Source organism: Monopterus albus, unplaced genomic scaffold, assembly GCF_001952655.1.
Source record: "Monopterus albus unplaced genomic scaffold, M_albus_1.0 scaffold167.1, whole genome shotgun sequence".
NCBI classification, from domain to species: domain Eukaryota; kingdom Metazoa; phylum Chordata; class Actinopteri; order Synbranchiformes; family Synbranchidae; genus Monopterus; species Monopterus albus.
The window spans coordinates 627,247-654,001 of record NW_018128047.1 but is presented as its reverse complement, the minus strand read 5'-3'; the positions used below and the strand labels follow the sequence as shown (position 1 = coordinate 654,001).

At 41.3% G+C, this 26,755-nt stretch overlaps 1 protein-coding gene across 5 annotated transcripts in view; it reads right to left on the bottom strand.

The window, feature by feature from the left end:
- LOC109968994 (muscleblind-like protein 1) overlaps positions 1–26,585 on the bottom strand; it is an 83,124-nt gene extending 56,539 nt beyond the window's left edge. For 4 of the 5 annotated variants that reach the window (XM_020615608.1, XM_020615610.1, XM_020615612.1 and 1 more), the window contains exons 1-2: positions 18,773–18,854; positions 440–1,474 (exon numbers count right to left, since the gene is read on the bottom strand). In XM_020615608.1, coding sequence (XP_020471264.1) covers positions 440–613 — 174 coding nt within the window. In that variant the 5' untranslated portion in view covers positions 614–1,474; positions 18,773–18,854. Of the gene's footprint in view, positions 1–439; positions 1,475–18,772; positions 18,855–26,408 lie in introns of those variants that run through there. The other variant, XM_020615609.1, reaches the window with a different exon arrangement.
- Positions 26,586–26,755: the final 170 nt, after the last annotated feature.

Sequence of the window (26,755 nt, the reverse complement as noted above, 5' to 3'; positions counted from 1 at the left end):
TTTTGCAATGTACCAACCGACAGTCCTGCGCTGAAGTTGTGTGCCAGTAAAGGAAACTCTGAGTGTGATTCACAGATGTTAATGTGAACCGTGGCCACTTCTCGGATTACCAAGACACAGACACACACACACATAAAAAGTATTATTACAGATATGTATTTATCCCCTTGCCTTGGCGTAACTTCACGATACTCTTAAGAAACTAAAGCTTTCTTTGCAGCAAAAAACTGCTGTTTCCCTGCAACTTTAAAGAGCTTGTTCTCAGAAGAGAAGCCCTGATCTCTCCAGTACTGCATGTTTTATTTAGCTTTTTTTTGCATCTGGGCTCCAAAGTAAAGCTTACAACATCCTGAGAGAATGCACACCAATCCTGCAAGCTACAAAAAGAAAAGAAGAAGAGTGGTGATGAATAAATATCAAAGATGTTTGTTATACTCACCTTGAGTGAGTCAAAACAGGCAATGACTCTGCCGTTTTCCACTTGACAGCTCTTGGCAGGGTGGGCGAACTTGCACTCGCTGTCCGGTCGTGAACACATTCCTCTCTGGAATTCCCGACAAACCTCCAATGTCAGCCACTTTGTGTCCCGAATTGGTGTCACATTTACAGCCATTTTGAAACAGGTAGGAGGGGTCAATTAACAGGAAGAGGTTTCCAGCAAATGCAATTATGTGTGCGTCTGTTTGTTTCTAATGACAGTGGGACAGATGAGGAGAATGAAAAGGTAAAGGGCATGGGAAAAAGCCAGTTTTAAGAGGTTTTGTCCCCAGGGTCAAATTCTAAGGAGAAGCCTGTGAGGCCTGGGACTTTCCTACCACCTGTGGCCCATCCTAAGATTCTGTTTGTGGCTTTAATAGGAATCCTTGTCCACCTGTCACCCAGGGCCTGGGTTGGTGATGGCCACAGAGGTTTGCTTTGTAATCTCGCTCTTGTTCTCACTCTCAGACACACACAGAGCAGTTCTCTCGATCACCTCTCTCCTCGGCCGGACTGTCAGATTAGATGAATGGCAAAACACATTATTGATCAAGCTGGCCCATGATGAAAAGATGCAGGGCTTGAGGAAAGGAAGGAAGAGAAAGAGGAAGAGAAGGAGGAGGATGAGGAGGAGAAGACTGTGGCAGAGGGGACAGCAAAGAGACAATCTCCTTCCACTTGCAGAAGCAATAAAAGCTGTCTGTCTTCTGTATCAAACTCTGTCTGGAGAGGAGAGGGGAGTGGTTGACTTCCACAGAGGAGTGCTGAATATCATGGATGGAGAGAGGTCTGGCTCACAGACAGAGCAGGAGGTGGAGGGAGGAGGAGAGGTGTCAGTGGTGTGGAGACTGGCTCAGAGGATGGGGCTGGCAGTCCTGGCAGTCCTGGGGCTCCTGGTGTCGCTGGCAACTCTGGCAGACATAAACAGGCACAGAGGCAGAGGAGGCTTCAGTGGAGCCAAACAGCCACAGGGGTCAGCAAAAGAAGGCACTTCTCTCTGTGGAGAAGGAGGGAATAGTGTCAGTGGAGCAGGACTTAACACACACTCATGCACACACACAACTCAAACACACAGCTTCGTTCGAACATATTTCCCTTTCGCCCTTGTGCTCATCCGCTCTCACAGAAGCCCTCCCAGAGACTGGCAGGCTCTCAGCTGGAAAATCAAATCAAACACCATATCACTAAGAGTAAAGCTCACACATTCAGGCACAGACAATTTATTTCAAAGAAAGACAGTGAAGAACAGAAAGAGAGTGAGAGATGAAGTGACAGGTGGAAAAAGACAGAACGTGGGAAGAATTGTGCCTGTGCATCCGTGTGTGTCTAAAAAGTGACCCATGGGGATGGGTGATACTAAAAGTTTTAATGCCAATATACAAGAAGTATTTTATCCAAAAATACTAATTATACTATTCTCTAGTAGTAATTGCTTTAAGGAATGTAATTAGCAAAGATCAGCTTTTAAAAATGTACAAAGGAAAAAATTAAAACCATTAAAGCCTTTTTACACAGTCTCAAAGTACCGATTAGTGAATTAAGCAGTCCACCCACCCCTGATGAGTTTGGAAACAGCCAGTCAGCTGGCTAAATGGTCACAGCTTCACTGCTGGCTGGTGGCCAGGTGAGACAAGAGAGAAAATGAATAGATGAGGTCACAATGAGAAAGAGAGAGAAAGTAAGAATGTGGCATATTTTTATTCTTTCCTTTTTGGTACACTTGGTACCATTTCTACTCCCTGACGTGAGCCGCTGCATGACAGCAGCACACGGAACTGATGCCAGGCTGTGTGCAGGCTGCGCAGCAGTCTGACTTACTTTCCCTGCTGTCAATAATGCCCGTAATAAAAAAATATATATATATTGCGCTGATAATAGTTATCACACACAACATCTGAAACTCCACAGTCAGCTGACAAACACTTTGACAAGCTATGTTATTAGAAAATAAAGACAAACAGCAACAATGATGAATGCTGTGAAAAAGGTGCTGGTGGTAATACAGTGTCTTGCACTGAATGGTTACGTTTGCTAGATTTGGATGTCTGTGTTTACCACACCAACAAATGGTCTGAAACATAAAAATAACAAGCATGGGCCTGGTTTAAGAAAAACATTTCTCTGGCAAAGGATAAACCTTAAGTCCTGTATGTGAACAGAAAAAAAAATCACTCTCAACCTACTAGCTTTTGCTGCCCACATGTGCTGTAGAGGATGTAACAGATTCATACATTTTTACTCTTGGGAATGTCACAACGCGCGCTGGAAAATGAAAGTAATCATCACGATGAGTGAGACTGAAAGCTATACTCCAAAACTGATTTAAACCTTTTTATCACTAACTGGAAAACACTGAGACCCCAGACTGATGACATGTAACGGTGGCAAAGCATTAAGCATAATTTTCTTTTCTCTGATCTCTAACAATTGACTCTGCAAAAGAAAAAAGAAAGCACAAGAAAAGAGAAACGTGAGAGAGAGGAAGGAAGAAGTAAAAATACGCCTTGGTTAGACACTAGCTGCTTATGTGCCATACTCTCTGTTCCTATTTGGGCCAGTCCCTGCGGTGAACTACATTTTCAGGCCAAAGCTGGTATTTTGGGCTGTGTGTGTCTATGTGGAGAAGATCAAGAGGCCAGGGCAGCCCACTGTATCTGGCATGAACACTGTGGTAAGGAAGAGAATACCATTACCAATGCATTAAATATGGAGTGGCAAAATTAGTCTTCTGCATGGCCTATTCTCACTCTCTCTCTACCGCACGGATAAATCCCAGGCGTTAGGAGGGCAGATGGCATTTTCTGCTTGCAAATCAAAGCAAGACGATCTACATATAAAATGCAAATGACTTCAGTAATGTTAAGTCCATTTAAATAAAGGGAAATTCTGGTATTTTTCCTTTTGTTCATATTTGTGGCCACTGTGATTACAGGTCCAAAGGAGGTGTTTTAGCCTAGTTTGTCAGGGCTGAAGCTGCTACTGCTGCTTCTCTGCTAACATTCTGCTTACGGTAAAATGAAGACATGAGAAACACACCTCTAGCAAGCCAACATATTTTAGGTTAAATTAGTGTAAAGCTTCCAAATCTTTCTAAACTTCAGTTTTATAAACACTTGTCTCTGAGTCCATTCAGAAGTAAACATAGATCCTAGCTATTCAAGAGAAGTATATAAGAATCTATTTTTGGTCAAACATGACAAAAAACAAAATGTATTTATGCACCTTCACATCAATATCTGCCTGACTAAAAATGACAGATCAAGAATGCATTTCAGAATAGGACCAGCTTCACTGTACTGTACTGCACATGTAGTTAAGTGACTCACCACAAACCAAACAGCATAATAAGGCCTTTATTTGGACTGTATTTCAGGCAGAGATACAGTAGACGATAAAGTGAATAAAGGCAACGACGAAAAAGTATCATGAAGAAGGCCAGAAAGCCAAGTTTTAAAACTCAGACTAGTTCTCAATCACAAAAATACACACACACTTGCACACCTAAAGTACAAGTTTATAGTCTAAAATGTGTTCACCACACTTCTGTTGCTGCTGTGTCAGAGGCTACAAGTCTACGCAGAGAGGAAAACCCACTGAATATCCAGCAGCATTGACCTCTGACATGCATTGACATAACAGAGAGAATATGTTCCATTTAAAATGACTGCACAGATGAAAAGAAAGGCAATAGCTGGAGAATGTCATCAAAACAGACTTGACACGCTCACCCCAGAGATCTAAGGCTGTTATGCTAGTTTTCTCAAAGAACTTGTGTTTTCCATGCAGCACTTGTGTAATACAGTGGTGAAAACAACTATCATAAAACGGGCAGCCATGAGCTTTAATGTCAAATAATTTATGAGGCTTCATGCACATGTATTTTTAGCCCCAGTTCCCCACCAATATACTGTATGTCATGCCAAGAGCTTGAACTAAAACTAATGTCAAAGAAGTTGAGAATGAGGACGGCTCTTTTGACAGGGCTCACATCAACACAGAGGATTAAAACAAAGGGGTACAAACATGTGAGAAATGGCTCTGGTATTGGGGAAATATTTAAATAAAAGAGTCATCAATAAGCATCTTAGCATGTATGAATAATGCATGCGGCCATTTCCCGTAGCCAGAGGCAGAAGATATTATTACACCATCAGCTCAACTAGCCAAGGTAATAAGTTGGAAAGGAGAGGGGGGTGGAGAAGGCTGGCAATATTACACACACCCCCAAATCCTCCAGTACAAAAATACAATACAAGAGTGGCACTGGGGTTCATGTATCTCCTCATTTAAAGGAAGCCACCTGATATGGTGCTAATCCCTCCACTTATGGTGCCAGATCAATGACTTTAGTCTTTAGCACTGAAAAATAAAGCTTGGCATTGAACACAAAACTGTAAAAGAAAAGGTAAACATTGGTTTTAAAGCATTTGTACTGAAAAACACTGGCATTAAAAAGTATTATTATCTTCAGATTTTTTATCAATGTCAATGTTCATCAACAGCAAAGTTTTTTCTTTCAGTTTCACTTCTGTGTCACTGTTTTGGCGTGGAGGGGAGGGCGTTGAGGGGCGGGGCTAAGGAGAATGTGATTTGCATACTCTAGTTGAGATCCACGAGGAGAGGACAGCCCTCTCCCCTGACCTGCTGTCTGCATCGAGGCTTCTGTCTGTCGAGCATTGCCGCATAGTTACTGCAGCAGCTTCCCTGAATTCAGCTGGAGCTCTCAAACTGCTGTGTTTCTCTCTACTGGAGTCTTTACTCGCAGAACTGAGCTTACATTATGCTGGTGTGGCAGAGGTCTGCTGCTAATGTTAGCTACACGTAGGCTAAAGCTGATATAGCTAATGATAGCTATTCTTTTTCAGTACAGATGCTTCAATGCCAGTGTTTTCTTTTTCAGTTTGCAATGCCAAGCTTTATTTTTCAGTGCCAAAAGCTAAAGTCATCAATCTGGTGCCATATCTGCTAAAATGGTGATCTCTGGATTAGTCCATGTATCACAACTGTCCAGAAAACACATACCAATTTAGCCTCCAGTGACACTACTGCTTCTGGATTAATGACTGTTAAGACCCAATTACAAACATACTGTTGTAATAACTGTATAACATTCACACAGGTTACATGAATTTGTTTGCTAACAAACTTAGGCATTTGTAGCTCTGTTTTCCTGCCAGTGCAATTTCTGCGTCGCCTCATTTGCAGATGATACTAGTGACTGTGTTCTCTGGAGGACTGCAATCAGTTTCACCATAAACACACTGATTACAATTTAATTTTATTGTACTATTTTAAAAACAGTGAAACATTCATAAAGTTACATGTGCGATCCCACACTGGATGCAGATGTGTGTAAATTACACGTATATGCTGGTTACAGGACCAGAGACTTTTTATCTTCTATGCACAAAAGCTGTTCAGTGAAATCAACAGACTACTGAGTGAATTTTTATGTGCAGTACTTCTACATAAATAGCTTTGTCTTTGTCAGTCTAGGAATTGAGTGTGTAACTGGCAGGAGAAGAAGACACGGGGAAAGAATCTTTCATCTCATATATTCCCTAGTCTTGACATCAGTTAGTCAGGTTGCTGCCCTGCTCTTTAAAGGAGATGAGAGGAGCTGGTTTGGTTGGACATAACTGAACCTGGCCCCACCTCCACCTGTTCACGATGTATACCTCCCTCTAGTAATTTATTCTGCCTCCTCTCCACAATGCTTCCAATAATGTCTGACTGCACTAAAACTGCAAAACATTGTTAAACACGTTCGTTAAGCATATGTTACGCTTGGAGTTTAGACACAAGTTTAGCACTGCACATTATTGCAGGGAAATAGAGCCCAGTGTGGCTTATAAGGATAAGGATAATTACCTTTATTGGCCAAGTATGTTACACACAAGGAATTTGTTTCCGGTACAGAACCAAGGTAGCCATCTGTGGCGCCAACTCAACCGATGGCTCTAACCATCAGGGGCAATTTGGAGTTCAGTGTCTTGCCCAAGAACACTTTGACAAGTTGACTGTAGGCACTGTGATTCAAACCTCCAACCTTCCGGCTGGGAGACGACTGCTCTACCCACCGCACTGTCACCTCCCCAATGTCTTAGCCGTTTTAGCAGCTTTGAGAGTCTGGGCTACAGTAAATGCTAACATCATTAAAGCATGTTAACTTCCTGATGTTCTAATACTATGCAGGTCTACAGCAACAGTGACTGTTGAATGTGCTAGCATTTGCTAATAATTAGCACTAAAATGAAAGTCATTTGTTTTGCTGATATTCAGTCATAAAACAAATAATTACTATAGACAAAATGAAATTCTGAGTCATGCTAATAATATGAGACATTAAGGGCCCACCATAATTATTATAATTTACATGCAGAGTGGTCCAGAATGTCTGGGCCAGTTTTTATGGACATCCATCTAATACCTTAAAAACAGAAATGTTTATGCAAAATGTCATGAGAATCCCCTAGCTGTTTAGATAGTCTAGATGTCTAGACCAAAAAGTTGGGTTGACCAACAGGCAGACAGATACTACTATATCTAGCATGGCTATAGATGATACTTATAGCTATGTTTGTTTACAGAGCCAAGCCATCAACATTTTTTGCTTGATGTCTTAATATCAATATCAATGTTGTGCTTATTGGAATTACACAAGTTACATTCAGCCCTGCATCTGAAAGCAATACAGGATAAGAAAGAGAAGGAACAAGGAAAAATGGAGTGAATGGGGGCCAGAGATGGAGCCATTTATTCACTTTGAATGACTTCCAGAGAAGAGAAAAAAATAAGAGAAGGTAAAGAGAAGAAAGCACAACAGAAAGAAACAAAAAGACCAACAGTAAAATTGACTAGAAAGTAAGAGGCACCAATTACAGTAGCTTCAAAACAGAACAAGTGAGGAGCACTGTGTAAAGTCAGATATCTTGCCATTTAGCAATCAAAAGGTCTTGTTTTCTTAGATGGCAAGTTGACAGTTCCGACATTCCTTAAGTGTTACAAATTGACTGAAGGGTTCAGAATCAGATTTCTCCCTTAGGCTGTTAGGAAATCTAGCGGGGGGAAAAAAGCACAGAGATTAATAAAATTCAGCTGAAATGCAATTCGGCTACAAGTTTATACAACACATCAGAAGTCAGTGGTGTAAAACAGCAAAAGAGAAAATGAGAAGGGACGATGGAGGAAGGGAGGGGAATTCAGAAATCTGAGAGGTTAAAGGGCGCTGACTGCAGAAGCAAAAAAGCAGATGCTGGACACCTCGTATTACACAGCATCACCGGCTGACCAGGATATCATCTATATGTGACCTGAGCTGCCCTTTATACTGATAGGAGCATCAGAGTGAAGGGAGGGGAGAAGGCTGAGAGAGACAAATCAAGTAAAGGAGATCAGAGGTGGTGACAGAGGAAGGAGAGAGGCTGCAGGAAGAGTGATGGGAGGCAAACAGGAGCAATTAGCACAAGTAGGAGAGAGTCAGGGGGAAACAAGGTGACTAGTGGCAGAGGAGGAATAAGAGGGCAAAGTAGGAAGGGAACAAGCAGCATTCTGTTCAGCTTCAAAGCTCTGCTAACGCTCCACTGTGATACCATCTTGACATTTCTCATCTCCCTTCATTTATCTTCCTCTGATCCCCACCTGTTCTCCTTTTTCTATTTCTCTTCACATGTATGCTCCAGGATTTTCCACTTTTTCTCTCCCCAGTTCCTCTTTCCTCTCAAAAATCTGCTTGCCTCCTGCTAAGTTGCACACTCTGAGTATCATGTGACATAAACAACTTTGTGACTCATCTTTTAATAGTTGCTGTCCCCCCCCTCCTCTTCACTGCCTCCCCTCTCGCTGTGTTCACACAACACCTTATGCTGCAGTATAACAATGTAATGCTGCAAGGTCATCACCACCACAGGCAAGGATAAAGTGGTTAATAGTGTCAGGTCCGGGCTGATATCGGAGCGATATGGTTGAAATCATATGAAAGGCCTCAAACGCCCTATATAACATCTGAACACCAACGCCCACTAGACTCCCAGACTGTCTATTAATGAGGCTAGAGCAGCCAGCTGAGGTGGTGTGATAGCAGCAGACAGTGCTTGTGTCCCCAGTTGATTTAAGTTAAAGGCTTTGGTTATATCTTTTAAACAAATATGACACATTTAGGAAAGTTACTTGTAACCAAAGCAACCAGTATTTAACAAAATGCTCCAAATTTTGTGATAAGTCACACCTTAATCAACCCAAAGTAACGTCATAATATCAATAATTACTTTTTTTTGCCACAGAATTTGAGGACATCCTTTAAAAAGGAATAGCTGAAAAGTAGCTTTGTGGCTTTATATGAGCATAAAAATAAGCCAGTCAAACCAAAGTCTGCACACTGATAGGGTTAGACAGCAGTGAAAAAATCAGCAACCTTGTTAACAACAGCCCAAGCTGTAACCAATTGCAATAACATGGACGAAAGAATCTGCACATTTCTGAAAGCTTGACCTTGTCATTTTGCTGGCTACCAAATATTATCCCTGACCAATATTTTTCAACTTCACACTTATTTTAGCCTTATTTTCACAGATCGGACGAGTCACAGATTTATATCATGCAGAGCAGTGTTCATTTTGTTGACAAAAACTATGATGAAAAATACTGACAACCCCTTTACCATGGTGAAAACAAGTCTAAAACTAATAAGAAGACACCTTTAAGGACTAAAACTATGATAAAAGGTACAACAGGTTTGGCATCACATATTGTTTAATCTTGACTACCCTGCTGACTACCCTAGCTGCTTGACCTGGTGCACAAATAACAGCTTTCTTCATTTTAATAATGTTACCGTATGTTCTGCCAATAATTTTTGCTAACGTCACCACTTCTTGGGAGGAAAGAAGCAACAGATTTATGGAATGAATTATTCTACAATCCCACTGAACAATAGACATGAAAAAAGCAACAAAACAGCTGGGGCAAATTACTACAAAAAATCTTTTGTGTTTATAGATTAGTAGTAGGAATAGCTGCAGGATACGTGTACATTACCAAAATAAAATGTACATAGTCAACAGAAAACAAGCTAGCGCAGAAATGTCACAGCAGACAAGAAATTATCAGGCAGAAATAACAAGTTTCGCTTTACTAGTACAGACTGGCTCGATCCGATCCTATATCAGTATCGGGTCCAATATTGACATCATTCACTCGCATATTGGATGGATCCACTTACCAATACATATTCTAGTCCGCATCTTGTGCTGGACCATGAACCCACTGTAACCTACCATAAGGTGACATGAGACATGTCACTGATCTACATTCCATTCCACATCTTACCATAAACCCACAGCAACTCCAGTCTCTAACTCAGTGAGCAAATAACATTAGCTGCTGGTTTGATTAAATGTCATTTGTTTGGAGATATTTTAGTGTGGAAAAGATGAAAAGCAAGACAGTTACTTGTAATGTGTGTAAAGCCAGTGTGCCGAGGGGTGGAAATACGATTGTGTCATACAATACAACCAGTTTAATCAAGCACCTGAAAATGTATAAACTTCCAGCAGACAACCCAAAGACTAGAGGGATCACAGAGAAGTTGTTCAGTTTCATTATACTGGAGGAGCAACCACTATATGTCGAGGTTCACAGCCTCTTGTAACACTTTGGAGACCAGGTATAATCTGCCATCCAGAAAATACATTTCATAGACTGCTCTACCTGAACTATACAACCGAATGTCTTCATAGTTAGATGTTAAAGCCATGAGCTTCACGACTGATATTTGGACCTCAGATGTGAGCAGCATTGAAGATAGCCCCCTCTATTCATTTGCCACTTCACTGGACCCTCGATGTAAAGAGAGGTGAGACTGAGTTTTTATTAATGTTAAGTTATAAATGCCTTAATGCTGGTTGCATTTTAATTGGTAAATGTGAAATCTTGTAAAGCCAAAGCCACGTGTTTATTTCTAGCCCAGAAGTGAAGATTTGTAAATGTGCAATTATTTGGAGAAGTGTGTGTCCTTGGCCTCTGACCAACTGGCGGTTCCACTTATCCAACATTACTCATATTTAATATTTTGTAGTGTTGATTGTTTTATTGCAATGAAAGAGCTGTTGTATTTGAATCTGTGGTGGTATCGGCAGTTATATGTTGGAATTAGACTGGAACTGAAAAAAATGTGCATTGGCCCATAACTACTGTAGTGTAGCTTTGTTCGACTCAAAAGCCAAAGTCCCATATTATCCTATGAGTCTTATCTTTTTTGTTAAAATGATCTGATATGTTGCCATCCAGTACAATAATATACAGTCAGGTCCATAAATATTGGGACATCGACACAATTCTAACATTTTTGGCTCTATACACCACCACAGTGGATTTGAAATGAAACGAACAAGATGTGCTTTAACTGCAGACTGTCAGCATTAATTTGAGGGTATTTACATCCAAATCAGGTGAACGGCGTAGGAATTACGACAGTTTGCATATGTGCCTCCCATTTGTTAAGGGACCAAAAGTAATGGGACAATTGGCTTCTCAGCTGTTCCATGGCCAGGTGTGTGTTATTCCCTCATCCCAATTACAATGAGCAGATAAAAGGTCCAGAGTTCATTTCAAGTGTGCTATTTGCATTTGGAATCTGTTGCTGTCAACTCTCAAGATGAGATCCAAAGAGCTGTCACTATCAGTGAAGCAAGCCATCATTAGGCTGAAAAAACAAAACAAACCCATCAGAGAGATAGCAAAAACATTAGGCGTGGCCAAAACAACTGTTTGGAACATTCTTAAAAAGAAGGAACGCACCAGTGAGCTCAGCAACACCAAAAGACCCGGAAGACCACGGAAAACAACTGTGGTGGATGACCGAAGAATTCTTTCCCTGGTGAAGAAAACACCCTTCACAACAGTTGGCCAGATCAAGAACACTCTCCAGGAGGTAGGTGTATGTGTGTCAAAGTCAACAATCAAGAGAAGACTTCACCAGAGTGAATACAGAGGGTTCACCGCAAGATGTAAACCATTGGTGAGCCCCAAAAACAGGAAGGCCAGATTAGAGTTTGCCAAACGACATCTAAAAAAGCCTTCACAGTTCTGGAACAACATCCTATGGACAGATGAGACCAAGATCAACTTGTACCAGAGTGATGGGAAGAGAAGAGTATGGAGAAGGAAAGGAACTGCTCATGATCCTAAGCATACCACGTCATCAGTGAAGCCTGGTGGTGGTAGTGTCATGGCGTGGGCATGTATGGCTGCCAATGGAACTGGGTCTCTTGTATTTATTGATGATGTGACTGCTGACAAAAGCAGCAGGATGAATTCTGAAGTGTTTCGGGCAATATTATCTGCTCATATTCAGCCAAATGCTTCAGAACTCATTGGACGGCGCTTCACAGTGCAGATGGACAATGACCCAAAGCATACTGCAAAAGTAACCAAAGAGTTTTTTAAGGGAAAGAAGTGGAATGTTATGCAATGGCCAAGTCAATCATCTGACCTGAATCCGATTGAGCATGCATTTCACTTGCTGAAGACAAAACTGAAGGGAAAATGCCCCAAGAACAAGCAGGAACTGAAGACAGTTGCAGTAGAGGCCTGGCAGAGCATCACCAGGGATGAAAACCAGCGTCTGGTGATGTTTATGCATTCCAGACTTCAGGCTGTAATTGACTGCAAAGGATTTGCAACCAAGTATTAAAAAGTGAAAGTTTGATTTATGATTATTATTCTGTCCCATTACTTTTGGTCCCTTAACAAGTGGGAGGCACATATGCAAACTGTTGTAATTCCTACACCATTCACCTGATTTGGATGTAAATACCCTCAAATTAAAGCTGACAGTCTGCAGTTAAAGCACATCTTGTTCGTTTCATTTCAAATCCATTGTGGTAGTGTATAGAGCCAAAAATGTTAGAATTGTGTCAATGTCCCAATATTTATGGACCTGACTGTATGTATGTTTAAGCTAGCTAGCTACTGTAGTAGATGAGGCAGGTTTTTCATTGCAGCAAATAACAGTATTTGTTGGTTATATGTAACCAGTGTTAGCTCATTTAGCTTTGTTGGCGTACTGTCTCACTCTATGTTTTAGCCAGCATTACTGACATAGAGCCAACCATCAGCTGGCTGATTGATCACACTGGGCAGAGGCTGAGCTGGACCCTCAGGGGTTGCCAAAAGGAGTACAAACAACTGACTTCTGGGTTTTTAATAATAATATAGTAGCACAGTATTTGTGTATGTCTAGCATATTAGTGCTACTGTATGTTATTGATGTGGTGTTTTTCTCACGCAACATTTGCTAACAGCAGCTACATCCAAGCTAAAGTGGAGATCATCATTGATGGAGCCCTTCATGATTGTAGTGGCACAATATCCAGTATTATGTTTACTCATTTTATATAACCACATACACTTGCTATAGTTGGACATTATGCCAACTTAGATGCTCAGTAAAAATGTTGAAATATGAGTCAAACAGAAGCCGTTTTGTGCTATACCTTGGTGTATGTACAGTCAGTATGGAAAGTATTCAGACCCTTTCAAGTTTTGTTTCAGACTCATCTTCAAATTAATTTTTTTCCTTATTAATCTACACACAATACTCACAATGATAAAGTGAAAACAGATTTTTGGAGTATTTTGTAAGTTTATTGAAAATAAAAGACCCATTTACATAAGTATTCAGACCCTTTGTTATGACACTTGCCCTTGAGCTCTGGTCCATCCTGCTCCTATTAATGGTCCTTGAGATATTTCTACAGCTTGATCAGAGTTCACCTGTGCCTAATATAATGCAGTGCATATAATTAGGAAAGGCACACACCTGTCTATATAAGGTCTCACAGTTGATTGTTTATGTCAGAGTGAAGACAAAGCCATGATGTAGAGAGAACTGTCTATAGACCTGTGAGACAGGACTGAGTCAGGACACAGATCTTCTGCAGCACTGAAAGTGCCCAAGAACATGGTAGTGTCCATATTCTCAAATGGAAGAGCTCTGGAACCACAAACAGTCTTCATAGATTTGGCCACTCAACCAAACGAAAAAGTTGTACCCACGAACTCAAGGGTCACTATGGATGAGATCCAGAGTTCCTTTCTGGAGATGGGAAAACCTTTCAGGACGACAACCAATAAGCACAGCACACCATCAATCAGCCCTCTATGGTAAAGTGGCCAGACGGAAGCCATTCCTCACTAAAAGACACATGAAAGCCCACTGGGAGTTTGCCAGAAGGCACCTGAAGGACTCGCAGGCCATGAGAATCAAAGTTCAAGAGTTCAGGCTGGGGAGAAGGTTTGCATTTCAACAAGACTATGACCCAAAGCATACAACCAAGAAAACACAGGAGTGGCTTTGGGAAAGCTCTGTAAAAGTCCTGGAGTGGCCCAGCTAGAGTTTGGACTGGAACTCAATAGAACTTCTTTGGAGAGACCTGAAAATGGCTGTGCACCAACACTACCCATCCAACCTGGTTGACCTTGAACAATTCTGCCCAGAACAATGGGGCAGAAATTTCCAAAAGAAAGGTGCCAAGCTTGCACCTCAAGAAGACTTGAGGCTGTCAATGTTGCCAAAGGTGTTTTAATCAAGTACAAAGGGAAGGATCTGAATACTTATGACAATGGGATATTGCAGTAATTTATTTTAATAAATTTACAAAACACTGGAAAAACCTGTTGTCAGTTTATCATTGCAGAGTATTGTGTGTAGACTGATGAGGAAAAAAAATAAACTGAATCCATTTTAAGATGAGCCTGAAACATAACAAAATGTGGAAAACTTAAAAGGGTGTCTAAATGTTCTGTACTGACTGTACTAGATGGCATCATAGCAAATGAGATTTTAGGGTTTTTTCTTTAAATACAAGTAATACTTAAGATGTGTATAACATCCTTATCCATTATGGGGACATGGCTCATTAAGAAACCATTAAGTCAGTGATTTATGTGATCAATGCATGATGGATACATTTTCTATTTTATTGTCGCCAAAGATAAATCAACATATATCTCTGTCACAGTAAAAACTTTGCTTTCCTTCTTCCTGCTTTAAACTGCTTGAGGAAAAGTGAGTGACATTAATGAGCAAGGACACCTCTATTAATAAGGCTCACATGTGTGAAGTCTGTCAAACAGGCTCAGGCCCCACCCATGCAAGCCTGAGATTTGATCCGACTTCAGCTGAGTGCTGGTCATTCTGAACTGATACTCCATTATGATTATGTTTCCACAGATTGTACCATCAGGGTAATCTTAGACTTCATTCCATTGCCTAGCTTGTGACACACACACACACACACACACACACACACACACACACGGACACTTATTATTGACCACAAACCATGAGACAGCAGATCTGCATCATCTACAGAGGATACACAACTTTAGAGATGAATGGAAGGTCAGTGAGCACATTGATATTCAGGACACAGTAATAAGTATGCATATGCACAACATCAACTCTCTCTCTCACCCACATATACACAGAATCAATGACTACCTCCTTCTGATGTAAGGCAAAACTAAGGGGAGGGGAGGCGACGAGGGCAGTCAAGTGGCACGTGTGCAAGCTGTCGTCTGCACTGTGATATCAGTGCAAGTGTTTAAACAGCCTGACATGCACATAAAGGCAGGAGGCGAGACAGTTATGGGAGACACCTACCCGAATGGGGATGTGCGATAATACACATTAAATACATGGTTACTGTTTGTGTGAGTCAGGAGGGAGGGGGTGTATACATGTCTTGTGCATGTACACAACCACGTTTTAGTCGTATCTTCACTGCAGTGTGGTTGTGCCAATGTGGTGTAATGCAACGGCAGAGAGGGTGTCACGGAGTTCATGGACATAAACCAACCCACTGCCAGACTAGTCGGTTTCTCCCAGGAATAGCAATGGAGGAGGTGTGTGTATGAGGATGGGTGGGAGGGAGGGTAGAGCAAGAAAGATGGGAAAACAGGGAGAATGAGAGGAAGAGTCATAAAGGCAGAGAGACAGGGTACGAGACAGAGAGAGAATGTCCACTGGATATAGATATAATACATGGAAGGTAGGCGAACAGATGCCAATAAAAAAGTGATCAGCTCCAGGGTGTAAGTTTACCACCTCCGCATATGGCATTTCAAGCACAGAGGCCTTTATCAAACATGAAAATAAGGCAAACACACATATGCAAAGTCTTTCATTTTTAATTTTGCTGAAGAGACACATCCGAGACGGACAACGTAGGCAGACAGGGCTGAGACGCAGCTGGACAGACAGGTAGACAAAGGGAGGTACAGGTGGTGTGGCCTGAGACAGAGTGGAGATAGTCAGCACATAGTGAGATGGGAGCAGAGTGATAGAGGGGGCTTAGACAGAGGAGGAGATACTGTACAATAAGTACAATAAGATAAGAATAGTTTATGACAAACTTGGGCAATGGAAAATCTTTGACAAGGGATGGTTCAATAGCAGCGAGGTCATAACTGAATAGATGCTAACCGGCTGAGAAACTTAACAGCACCACTATTGTAAAGATTAGAAAGCTCAAGAGATGAACATAATTCTGTGAATCTTTCACATTTTTTGATCAAATAAGGAAATACCAAAGGAGCGGACGCTCCTGTCAGTTTTCCAATGGCACGCGCACATGAAGTACAGAATCCCTGCCTTGTCATCAGAGCAGCATTTGGCCAAACAGGGATAATCTGTACTCTTCAGCTGTCGATGACCAGTGATTCAGTTTGACACCTTAATCTGTGGAAATCACAGGGGGCTCTTCTGTGGAGCCAACTGTATTTACTATAGATTACATCTTCCACTAGTGTGCATTAGTCCAGTGACAGCTTTGCAGACTGCAGAAAAAACAGCAATCATACACCACTGACTGACTCACTGTGTTTTTGCCACTCGCCAAATGGCCTCGTAGGACTTCCCCGACCATTTGTCTGAGTGACTGATTGTCTATCTTCCGGTTTTATGCCCCGTGTTGAATTTCTGAGGCTCGGGGCACAGTGTCATCTCCACTCACATTCTCCTGCTGTCAGTTTGATAAGAGCATCCGCCCTATTGTCTTTTTTCTGGATAACTGAATAATGTAAATCGCGGTAAGGGTGGGCTCATGTTTTCATACACGTAAACCCTCATTTTCTCACACAACCACACTACTCATCTGCATTCGACAGACTGCCCTGTGGCCACTGAGCACAGCAGGGAGATGACATCACTTCTAAAGGACAAATTAGAGATGACACAGGAAGGTGGGGGAGGGAACGACCAGAAAACAGAGAAAAACCTTATTTCTCATTTTTTAAAACAGTCAAATGCAGGTGACCATATATCCACTGACTCTCCCCCAATTAATCTCTTTCTCCTATAACTCATATAGTGGTTTATTCAGACTCCTGTGTCCTATAAAATTCAGTATGTATCCAAGCGCCTCTGCACCCTCACTGTTCTGTACTCTAATGACCTTGTAGATCTGCCTGCTCTGATCTGCAGAGAAGCTTTTTCAACCAACTGAGAGTCAGACAGTGGATGAGAGCCACAGAGAGAGCCATAAAAAAGCAGAAAGGCAGAGAATACGGCAGAAAGCTGCAGAGAAGAAGAGGGACAAAGACAGAGAGGGGTGATGAAGTTAAACTGTAACAGAGAGGAATAGGTGTGAAGATTAGTGGATGAGAAGAGGGTGTGTACTCAAAATAACAGGAAAAAAAATGGAGATAGACGCAGTGTGTAACAATCACATATGAGATTCAATACTGATCAGTTTTGTAACATAAATGGGTAAAGAAAACACATTGTGTTTCCTCCAGCACACATTTCGGCATGTGGGCCACCCACAAATTATCATCAACGTTCAGGCAACATGAGATCTTCTCTTCAAATTTCCTTCAATTTCCTTCATGACTTTCAGTTTTCTCAGTTGCTGTGTCAAAATAAAACTCTTTCACTGCAGTCCACTGCGAGGATTTTATTGTGACATATCTGCTGTAGGTGATGTTAACTTTGCCAGCTCAAATGGCTCTTTTTGTCTCTGTTTTGTCAGTCGATCAGTTTTAAATGCCGCAAATGAAAAAGTGTAACATAAGATGAAGCTACATTAAGTCATGGAAAGGTATAGACATCATAAGCTCGGTGCGTCCAAAGTGTATGGCAAAGCAGCTGATTGTGGGAGGTTAAGTGAAAGTGTTTAAACCCGTTAATGGGTTAATAGATTCCAGATACTTTGAACCCATTTCAGTAAATAAGCTGTAAACAGAATCTTCTAAAGTCCCAATTATACTAAAAATTCAAAAACTAAAATCTAGGTTTTCAAGATACTTGTCTGTTTATACTATTATTTTCTCCACTAGAAAGAGTGCACATATATTAAGGATAGCCCTTTATAAATCTATAATGCATGGTTGTTGCTTCACATCCAGTTCAACAGCCAATATTCAGAAAAGTTTGGAGAAAATAGCAGCTTTTACATTCACAGCTTTACTAATTCATCAGCCTATTTACTTCATGGATTAACCGACTTAACTAAATTATATGAAACAAAACCTCAAATTATGTTCACTTTTTCTGTATTTCTATAACATGCTCATTTGAATGATTTTTGATGATGATGTGTGCGCACGTGTTAATGCGTTTGTGTGTCAGACTGGTGCAGGCGGCCTGGGCGAAGCCAGAGCTTAATCATTTCCTGAGGGCAGCTGTAGTGTAAACACCAGTAGTCCTGTCATGACACAGGAGGAGTGTAGGGCTGCTCATAGGCGCAAGTGTGTGTCTGTGTGAGTCGGTGTGTGTGTGTGTTTGTGGTTTTTTTTTTTTCATTCAGCTTTAAACGTGTCTGCATAATTATCTTTACTGTTAAGCGTATTCAGGAGTCACACAGCTGGGATTGCAGTGAGAGAATGAGACAGAGTGTTGTCTGCCAGCAAAGTAAATGTGTGTCAATGTGTGTCCGTGTGCTAACTATTCTGCGGAACATTAAACACTAACGTTGCCCATTCTTTTGTCTGCTCAGCTCTTTTCCACATTAATACCGTCCCGCCTCAAACTAACAGACATTAGCAGTGAAGCACGGCGGCCATCTGCATTTGTACGCACGTATACTCACAAACAGACACATAACTCACTCAAACACACATCAACACATCACAATCAACATCCAGATGGTGGATAAAAATTCTAAAAGCAATATGGCAGAACAAAGCAGAAAAATGTAAGCTGGGACAACTCAGTCTTGTCTCTGAGCAAACACAAAGTAACACACACACACACCCTGTGCACACGTACACAGAGCAAACAGCAAAGACTTACTGTATCTCTGCAAGGACTCATCTGACTGCTGCTGAAGGGAGAATGGAAAGTGAAAACCTCATGCTTGCTTCGCGGCACTGCCCCCTCCTTCCTTCACTTTCTCCCTCCCCTGCCTCTTTTCCTTCCTCCTCCTCTTCTTCCTCCTTCCCTCCCTGCCCTTCACTCCCTCACTTCTTCTTCTCCCTCTCTACTTTTCTCTTGGCAGAGCCCTACTGTATTCAGATACACCAGGCTCCATAAAAGGCAGCACAGCTAAACATGTCACACATAATTTATCCACAGCAGGCTGAAAGTTCACCTTTCACAGCTTGCGCTTGGATCGTACGCAAAAAAGGGAGGAGAGGAGAGCGGGGAGGGAGGGAGAGAGACGCAGGAGAACTCAACTCAGACCAACTTCTTCTGTCAACAGCCACGTTCCCACAATTTCACACTGCATGACAGTGTGTGTGTGAGCCTGCGTGCATGTGTGTATGTTAGCAAATGCTGACAATCAGACCGTGAAAATGCTACCGGAGACCAAAAACACAATTCACCTGCACTGATCCAGCACCTCCCGCTCCCTCTTTTCCTCCACCCCGTCTCCCCGTCTTCTGTATCTGCAGGTTGTAAATCTCATACAGAAGCTGTTCGAGAGGCCTGTCCACCTGCACAAGCCCCTTCACTATACCGCCCTCTGCTCTCCATGTACCAGCTTTATAACACATGACTGGCAGGAACACGGAGAGAAAAAACACAAACGAGAGCAAGGTAGATAAAAACTGAAAAATAAAATGAAAGCCTTTTGTTTGGGGGTTAGAACAAAGAGATGCAGTGACAAAAATATGTCAAGAGGCCAAACCCAAGTGTGAGAATCAGTGTGACTCCCTTTGGTGGTGTGTCAGGTTTTGCACAATAAATGAATTTTGAATTTAAAAATACTTGCTGACCTCTCTTTTGCCTCTTCTGCCTGAGTTGAGTTTTTTTCCAACATATAGCAATATATCGGAGAAAAAAAAATAGAAAAGCAATATTCAGACAGCAGTTGCGGTGAAGAAAGAGACAAAGCAAAGGCAGAGAATTGAGGAAAGGAGAGACTGGGAATAATAATAGCTGCTCCTGAGTAGCAGTGCTAGTTCGGAGCTTTCTCCTCCCTCCTCCACAGCTTCAGTCCACTCACAGGACAGCAAGAGTCACCGCTCTGTTGCCATGGTGTCTGACTCCATCAAACACTACATCAGGTGCATGCTTGTCTATGTGTGTGCGTGTGCGGAGGTGTGTGCGTACATGTCAGGTGGGTGTTACCCAGTGACTCAGAGCCACATCACTGACTTGTGGCTGCAATACATCAGGGTGTTTGGAATTCATCGCTGTATTGATTTGTGTGTGACACACAGAGAGAGGTGTTGATTGAACAGAAGGATACAGCCTGCTGTCTAAAGCACCTATGATGGATCTCTGTGCTGCTCTATGTGTTAATATTTAGCTCCAGCTTATATAAATATTTATCAATTCGTTTATAGAGCCAAAGCAATGTGTTACAGACACCTGTAATTTCAGTGCTGGCAAGTCGTTGCCCTGTGCCCAAAAAAGGTCCTGCAGTTGTCCTCCAGGATTATGGTGAATTGGGAATGAGATGTGGTGTGTCCAAGTGTGTACATATTGTGTTGTGCTTGTCTAGAATACACATGGTCTCTAAAAATACGACATGACCACACTTTTCTCTGGAAAATACGTTGTGTGTACACTGGGCCTCACATACATTCGGTAGGGAAATACTTATTTTTACTTGTCCTGCTAAGAGCACAGATGTCAGCTACTCACTTATTTTCCTGCTCATCAGTGGGTTAGCTGCTTTCAGACGTATAATAAAAGAGCAATGCCACAACATAAAATGGTCCTTTCAGGAAAATATACTTCACCCTGCATTTACAGATTTATTTTTTTTCCGCCGGTGGAAACAAGCTGTACACCACACTAACATTATCACTTTATATTATTATCACCTAATTATCGCCTTACCAACTTGTTAGCAAACAGTTGCCAATTCAGTTTATTCATCCAACAGATCATTACTGTCCATTTCTTTCATTTAAAGTTGTGTTTGTGGTGACCTAGCAAGTAAGTAGAGCCATAATTCCTGTCTATGTAGCAATGGTGGAAAGTAACTAAGTACATTTACCAAGTACTGTACTTAAGTACAATTTTGAGGTATCTGTAATTGAGCATTTTCTGTTACTTTAGACTTTGACTTCACTACATTTTAGAGGCAAATGTACTTTTTTACCTCACCTCCACTACATTTATTTAATAACTTTAATTATTAGTTACTTTTCAAAACCAGATTAATACAAAAATACAGTATAATTATAAAATCTCATTGATCTGTGGTGGAAAGTCCACACGCTACACAGCGGTCATTCAATTTAAACCAGCTCCCCCTTTACCAGCTGCAATATTAAATGTGATGTACACAATAATGTATCAGTAATTATAGTACAATAATATGATGTACATGAATGTGAAATTCTGAATAATGAGTTCTTTTAGTACTTTACATATGTTTTGATGCTAATACTTTTTTGCTTTAACATTTTTGATGCAGGACTTTTACTTGTAACAGAGTATTTTTACACTGTTGTGTTGCTGCTTTTACTTAAGTAAAAGATCCGAGTACTTCTTCCAACACTGGTTCTAAATGTACCTTAAAGGGACCCCAAGGTAACTGTTACTGAGAGAAGTCCAGTAGTCTCTGGTGAGCGCAAACTTGTTTGTCTGTCCCAAAAACCTCCTTCACTTTAGCTTGCTCGTCTCCATCCAAGTTGTGTATCTTGGTTACAGTGGTGGCTCTCAAAGGCAGTTCATACGTGTAGTCTTACATGTAATATGTTAATCGGCATGCAAGGTGTAGCCACTCATTTAGCTATTGCTGTTATTTCTTATAGAGTTGTCCAGGCATCTTTATTGCAAAGTATCCAGCATGCTCTGCCATTGGTGAGGGGGAGGAGGGCTCTCTACATCAGCTGTGTGTTTGGTCAACAAGTGGTATTTAAGACTTGACATACTCCGATGGTAACTCAGTTCACATTGACAGTAAATGCAAATAACCTGTCAAGAGAACCATCTAAAAATATTGATTATTGCCACTACGTACAGATGTAGGCATTCAAAGTGTCACTGTGCTGCATTAAGTGGCCACTTTCATCCCGACTGCTCGTCATTTGTCCTAGTGAGGTGTCGTTCACAAACGATTCATTCATTTTGAACGAATCTTTCCCATGACTCGTGAACATTGGGTCGTCTCAGGGAGTGATTTGTTCATTTTGCATTGACAGCGCATGCGCAACATCGCATAAGATCAGTTCACCTTTCGAGTCCTTGGTTTCGAGTCGTTTGTTTTTGTAACGTGACATGACCGCTTTGTTGGATACAGAAAATAGTTCATTTTCAACCATCCTTACAGTTTTTTTACTCTTACTGTTATGTGATTTATTTTTATTATAAAATAGATTTTTATTTCCTACAAACTATAATTTTGTGAATATCTGACAATATGGTTCTTTTCCATAACACTGAATGTTTTAATAAAAAGTTGGTTAATGCTTTAAACTTCATCAGGGAGCTTTTTTTTCTTTCTTACACAGGTACGATTTTACTTATAATATGACCTTGGCTGCATTACAATTCTTTCTTATTCGAAACATGATCAGTAGATGTGTAAGTAGATGGGGAATTAACACGTAACATTTTAATTACATTCTGCTCAAGTGAACGAAATGACTCAAAAAAGATTTGTTCATTTTGCTGAATGAGATTTAAAGAACCGAATCAGTAAAATGATCCAAACTTCCCGTCACTAATTTGTCCCACAGCACGGCATGTGTTACTGTATAATGTCTGTAGGTGGCGCTCAGCCTACACTCACAGGTACAAAACCTTGTGCATAAACAAATCATAGCCCATAGGCTGTTTTATGAAAATAGCGATGCTGCAAAACATACCGCTGGTATTTTGGATGCTTGGGTTAGAGTCTGCTTTGTGTTTTGATTGACACACTGCTAGGCCTCTTGATTATGTGGGGGTGGCGCCAGCTGCTGAAAAGTGGTAGATAACTCGTGGTATCTGTATGGTGTTACCAGCTGGCTTCATGGAACCCTTGGTCCAGGACATTATTTTAAGCCCTCATCAGAAAAACAAGTGAAGACTCCTTTTTCAAATCTTGCTGCAATGAAATTACAAATACAAAGTGTGTGCTAGTGAATGAAAGGAAGTTCTCTGTGCAACATTTCAGCCAATCACCTGTCTCGATGAGCCTGCTCTGTTGAAGGTGGAGCTCAGTGCGAAGCAAAACGATTACCTGCTGATAGGTGTGATATTTAATAATTAAGTGTATTTACCACACTGGTCATTTTAATCTTTAATTTTACTTAATCTGTTTGATATTAACAAGGGAAATTCAAACCCTATACTGCTAGACAGTATAATAAGATTTGCGACATCTGGTGTCCAAAAGGAGAACTGCAAGTTGGATTTTATGAGCATGCACTGCATTACAGACATAGCGCCACCGACAGGGCACCACAAATATAAGGCAGTGAAAAAGTATGACACTTTAAATGACTACATTTGTATAAGTGAAATGCTGCAAAAAACTTAAATGTAGTTAGTACCTCAATGTGGGGGTACCGTGGCCCCTGTATTTTAAGGGAGGCAGTTTATTGTTTTATGTTAGTGAAACTACAACTATATTTTAAATATTCATCATATGGCTCTAAAATAGGAATTTGCAAAGTATTTGATCCCCTGAGACAGGGTAAAGTAGAAGTGCAAATCGGTATAAGATGGAAAAAACCTAAATAGCAAGTACTTCATAATCATATCTAAGTACCATACTTGAGTAAATGTACTTTCCTCTGACATGCTTCTGATCTAAAGGGAGAGGCACATTGATGAAGAAACGAAGCACGCTGAAGGATCTGCACTAGTAGATAATTGCTGCAATTGCAGATAATTTAATGCACACAGGTTCCTGTTCACTGCTCTGGTGATGCCTGTGTACAGAAGAGAGAATGAAAAGGACTTTTTAAGACACTGGTTTCTAATACGAGCCTGTGTCCCTCACATCCTCACTCATTTTGATCATATCAAAATGAGGCCAAGGATCCGTGAACATGTGTGTTCCAGATCATTAAAGACAGGAATGGGGAAAGATCAGAGAAAAAGAACAGAGAGAGGAGGAGTTGAAGTTGGACAGGGAGATCTGGATCCATATATCACCTTTGATCCGCGCTACTAAGTAAAGCCAGAGCTGGACTGAGAGAAAAAGACCATCTTTTGGAGAACCTCGAGGATCTTACGGAATGGAAAATCCAGCAGGGCGACCCAGTGTGCATGTGAGGAACTTTCAACATTCAGAACAGACCTCTTCTCTATTGTTGAGTATCTAATGTCAAATCATTAAAAACGCCATCTTCAATCCACAGCAGCTGTTTAAGTTTGTTCAAATTGAGCGACCTTGCACACCTCTCCCCTCGTTCAGAACAGCTCTGCGTTCTGGTACCAGCACATTCTGGGGCCCCAAGGTGCGACCTCGGTGGAAAATGAAGGAATCTGAGCTCTTTAACAGACCAGTGGTGGAAGATATGAATGACCATTGTTCAAAAACCTCCTAAACTCTGAAACGCTCCACTGACACAGCTCTGTTATTCAGAGCCCTGCTGGATTTACTCTCACGATCTGCTGTAACCAGCATTAAAACCAACAAACCACTTTTATCTTTTTTTTTCTTCCACTTACAACTTAAGACAGACATAGATCCATCTGCTTTTCTTTTTTAATTTCTTACAGTTCATCTCTGCTTCATCTTATGCTGACTAAAACACACACACACACACTTTAAAGAACACATTATGTACCCTGATGCTTCAGCATAAAAAAAACAAACATATATGTACACACATTTATGAGACAGCCTGAGTCTCCCGAGCACCAGCGCTGATTTATTGTAGAGCAGAGGCCGATAGAGAAATAGATGCCACTGTCACATAGGTGTCTGGTGGATGATTCTAATGAAAGCTACCGTAATGAAAAAGACGAACCTCTCCATTTTGAGTTTTGACAGGTGGATTTCTGCAGTGGAAGGTGCAGGGCGCTGTCAGAGCTAAATGGAGACATACTGAATATTCACAAGATTTGTTGTCTGATCTGCATTATCGCTTTTTTGTTGTTGTTTTGCATTTCATTTTTGCAAAAGCTCTTTACGTAGTTTACTACAGCACTCTGAAAAAACAGCTTCCCACGGCCACATAATACACACTGCAGAAAGGTGCCAAGACATACGAGTGAAGCTCCTTAGAGACTTTCATGTGATAGAGTAAGAGAATCAAAATTCCACTGAGCTGTATTTAATTTAAACGCTGGATTTTCAGATTATACAACCTATGTTTCCCTGTTTTCTTCAGGATTCAGCATAAAGTTGTTTTGGATTCAAGGTTTAATGAAGAAATCATCTATTCTATTTCAGACCCGTTTTCTCACTCTGAGCCCTCCTCTTGACCGTTTGTTGTGTCTGCACATGACAGTGTTGAAACATGATTTCACAATGGGGTCCCAGGGTGGAGGACTGAAATTTCCCATTTGAGTTCTAGGATAATAAAAGTTTAAGAGTCTCTGCCCTACGCCGCTGCAGTCGCACTTTCCAGCCTGTCTGGCTTTCTGGCACAACTGATATGGTCACAAGCCTCAGTGGCCGTTAAACCACAAAATGACCCACAATGGAGGAGCCACGGTTTTATCCACCAATCAGCTTGCACCGCTGTCATTTAGCACAACAAAAATACCTCAAAAACAGATGCAGTGATGTGAAATCAGCTATTGTGGATTTAATTTTCAGGACAAAGAGCTTCAAAACCGTCTCATCAGTTATTGTTGTCATCAAAGTGTTGCATGTAATGCGTCACTGATTTAGGTAGTTTTTGACTGGGAACATTAGCCTTACATCTTAAATGACATTACTAGTCTCACTTCAGTGTTACATGAAAGCATATCAGACAAAATCATCAACTGGATGTTGATTTAAAACTAAACATTATATACTACTGGTGATTTCCTTCTACTTTTGTTGAATCATATTTGATTTTAATTCATTGTAAAACATAAATACCCAGTGTACACAAAAGGATCTTCAGAACAGCATATGGATAATGTGCAATCCCCAAGACAAGTTATCCTTTTGTTAAAGTTGCACTGTGCGCACCAGCAGTCCCATCATATAGTTACATGCAAAACCTCCCAGCATACTCAAATCAGCTTCCAGTGACAGTTTAACTGTCTCTGGAAGCTGGAAGCAAAAAACAGACCCAGTGACAGACAAAAACTGACACAGATCTTCAACTATTACAGCTGTCCTCTCTGAGATACATCCTCGCTTTTGAAAAATGTCAAAGAATATTTCCAAGTAAGAAAAAAAAACCCAGCAGCAATCATTAGCAACAGGCAGGGAAGTTGTCGGGATCATAACATGTCAAATATTAATGACACCCCGTCATGTGTATAGAGCAACTCTCCCCTCTGCTCCTCCCGAGAGGCTGGAACAGACAGATAAACAGACCGCCTGGTAAAGCCGGCAGCCGTCGACTCGGTCAGAGAAAAGCTGTCTTACCTGCCTGCTTGTCTGTGTGTTTCTCTTGCGCTTCGGTCTGGGTGTATGATTGTGTATGTGCTCACACACAGTCCCTCCAAACAGGAACTGATGAATCTGCACGACTTCAGCCCTGCAGCGTGCAGTGCATTATGGGGTTTCAGTCTCTCTCTCCCCCTCTCTCTCCCTGTGCTGCGTGTGTCTCTCTCTCATTTCTTCTCTCTGTTGGCACAGTGTTAGAGGGGGATGTCCTCGCCTCCTGTCTGGAAAGAGGAGGGTGAACTCACACGCGTTATGTCCACACACACATACAATGCAGAAGAAGCCTCGGGATGACGACTGCCGCGGCTCCGGTTGCCGGGGCAAAA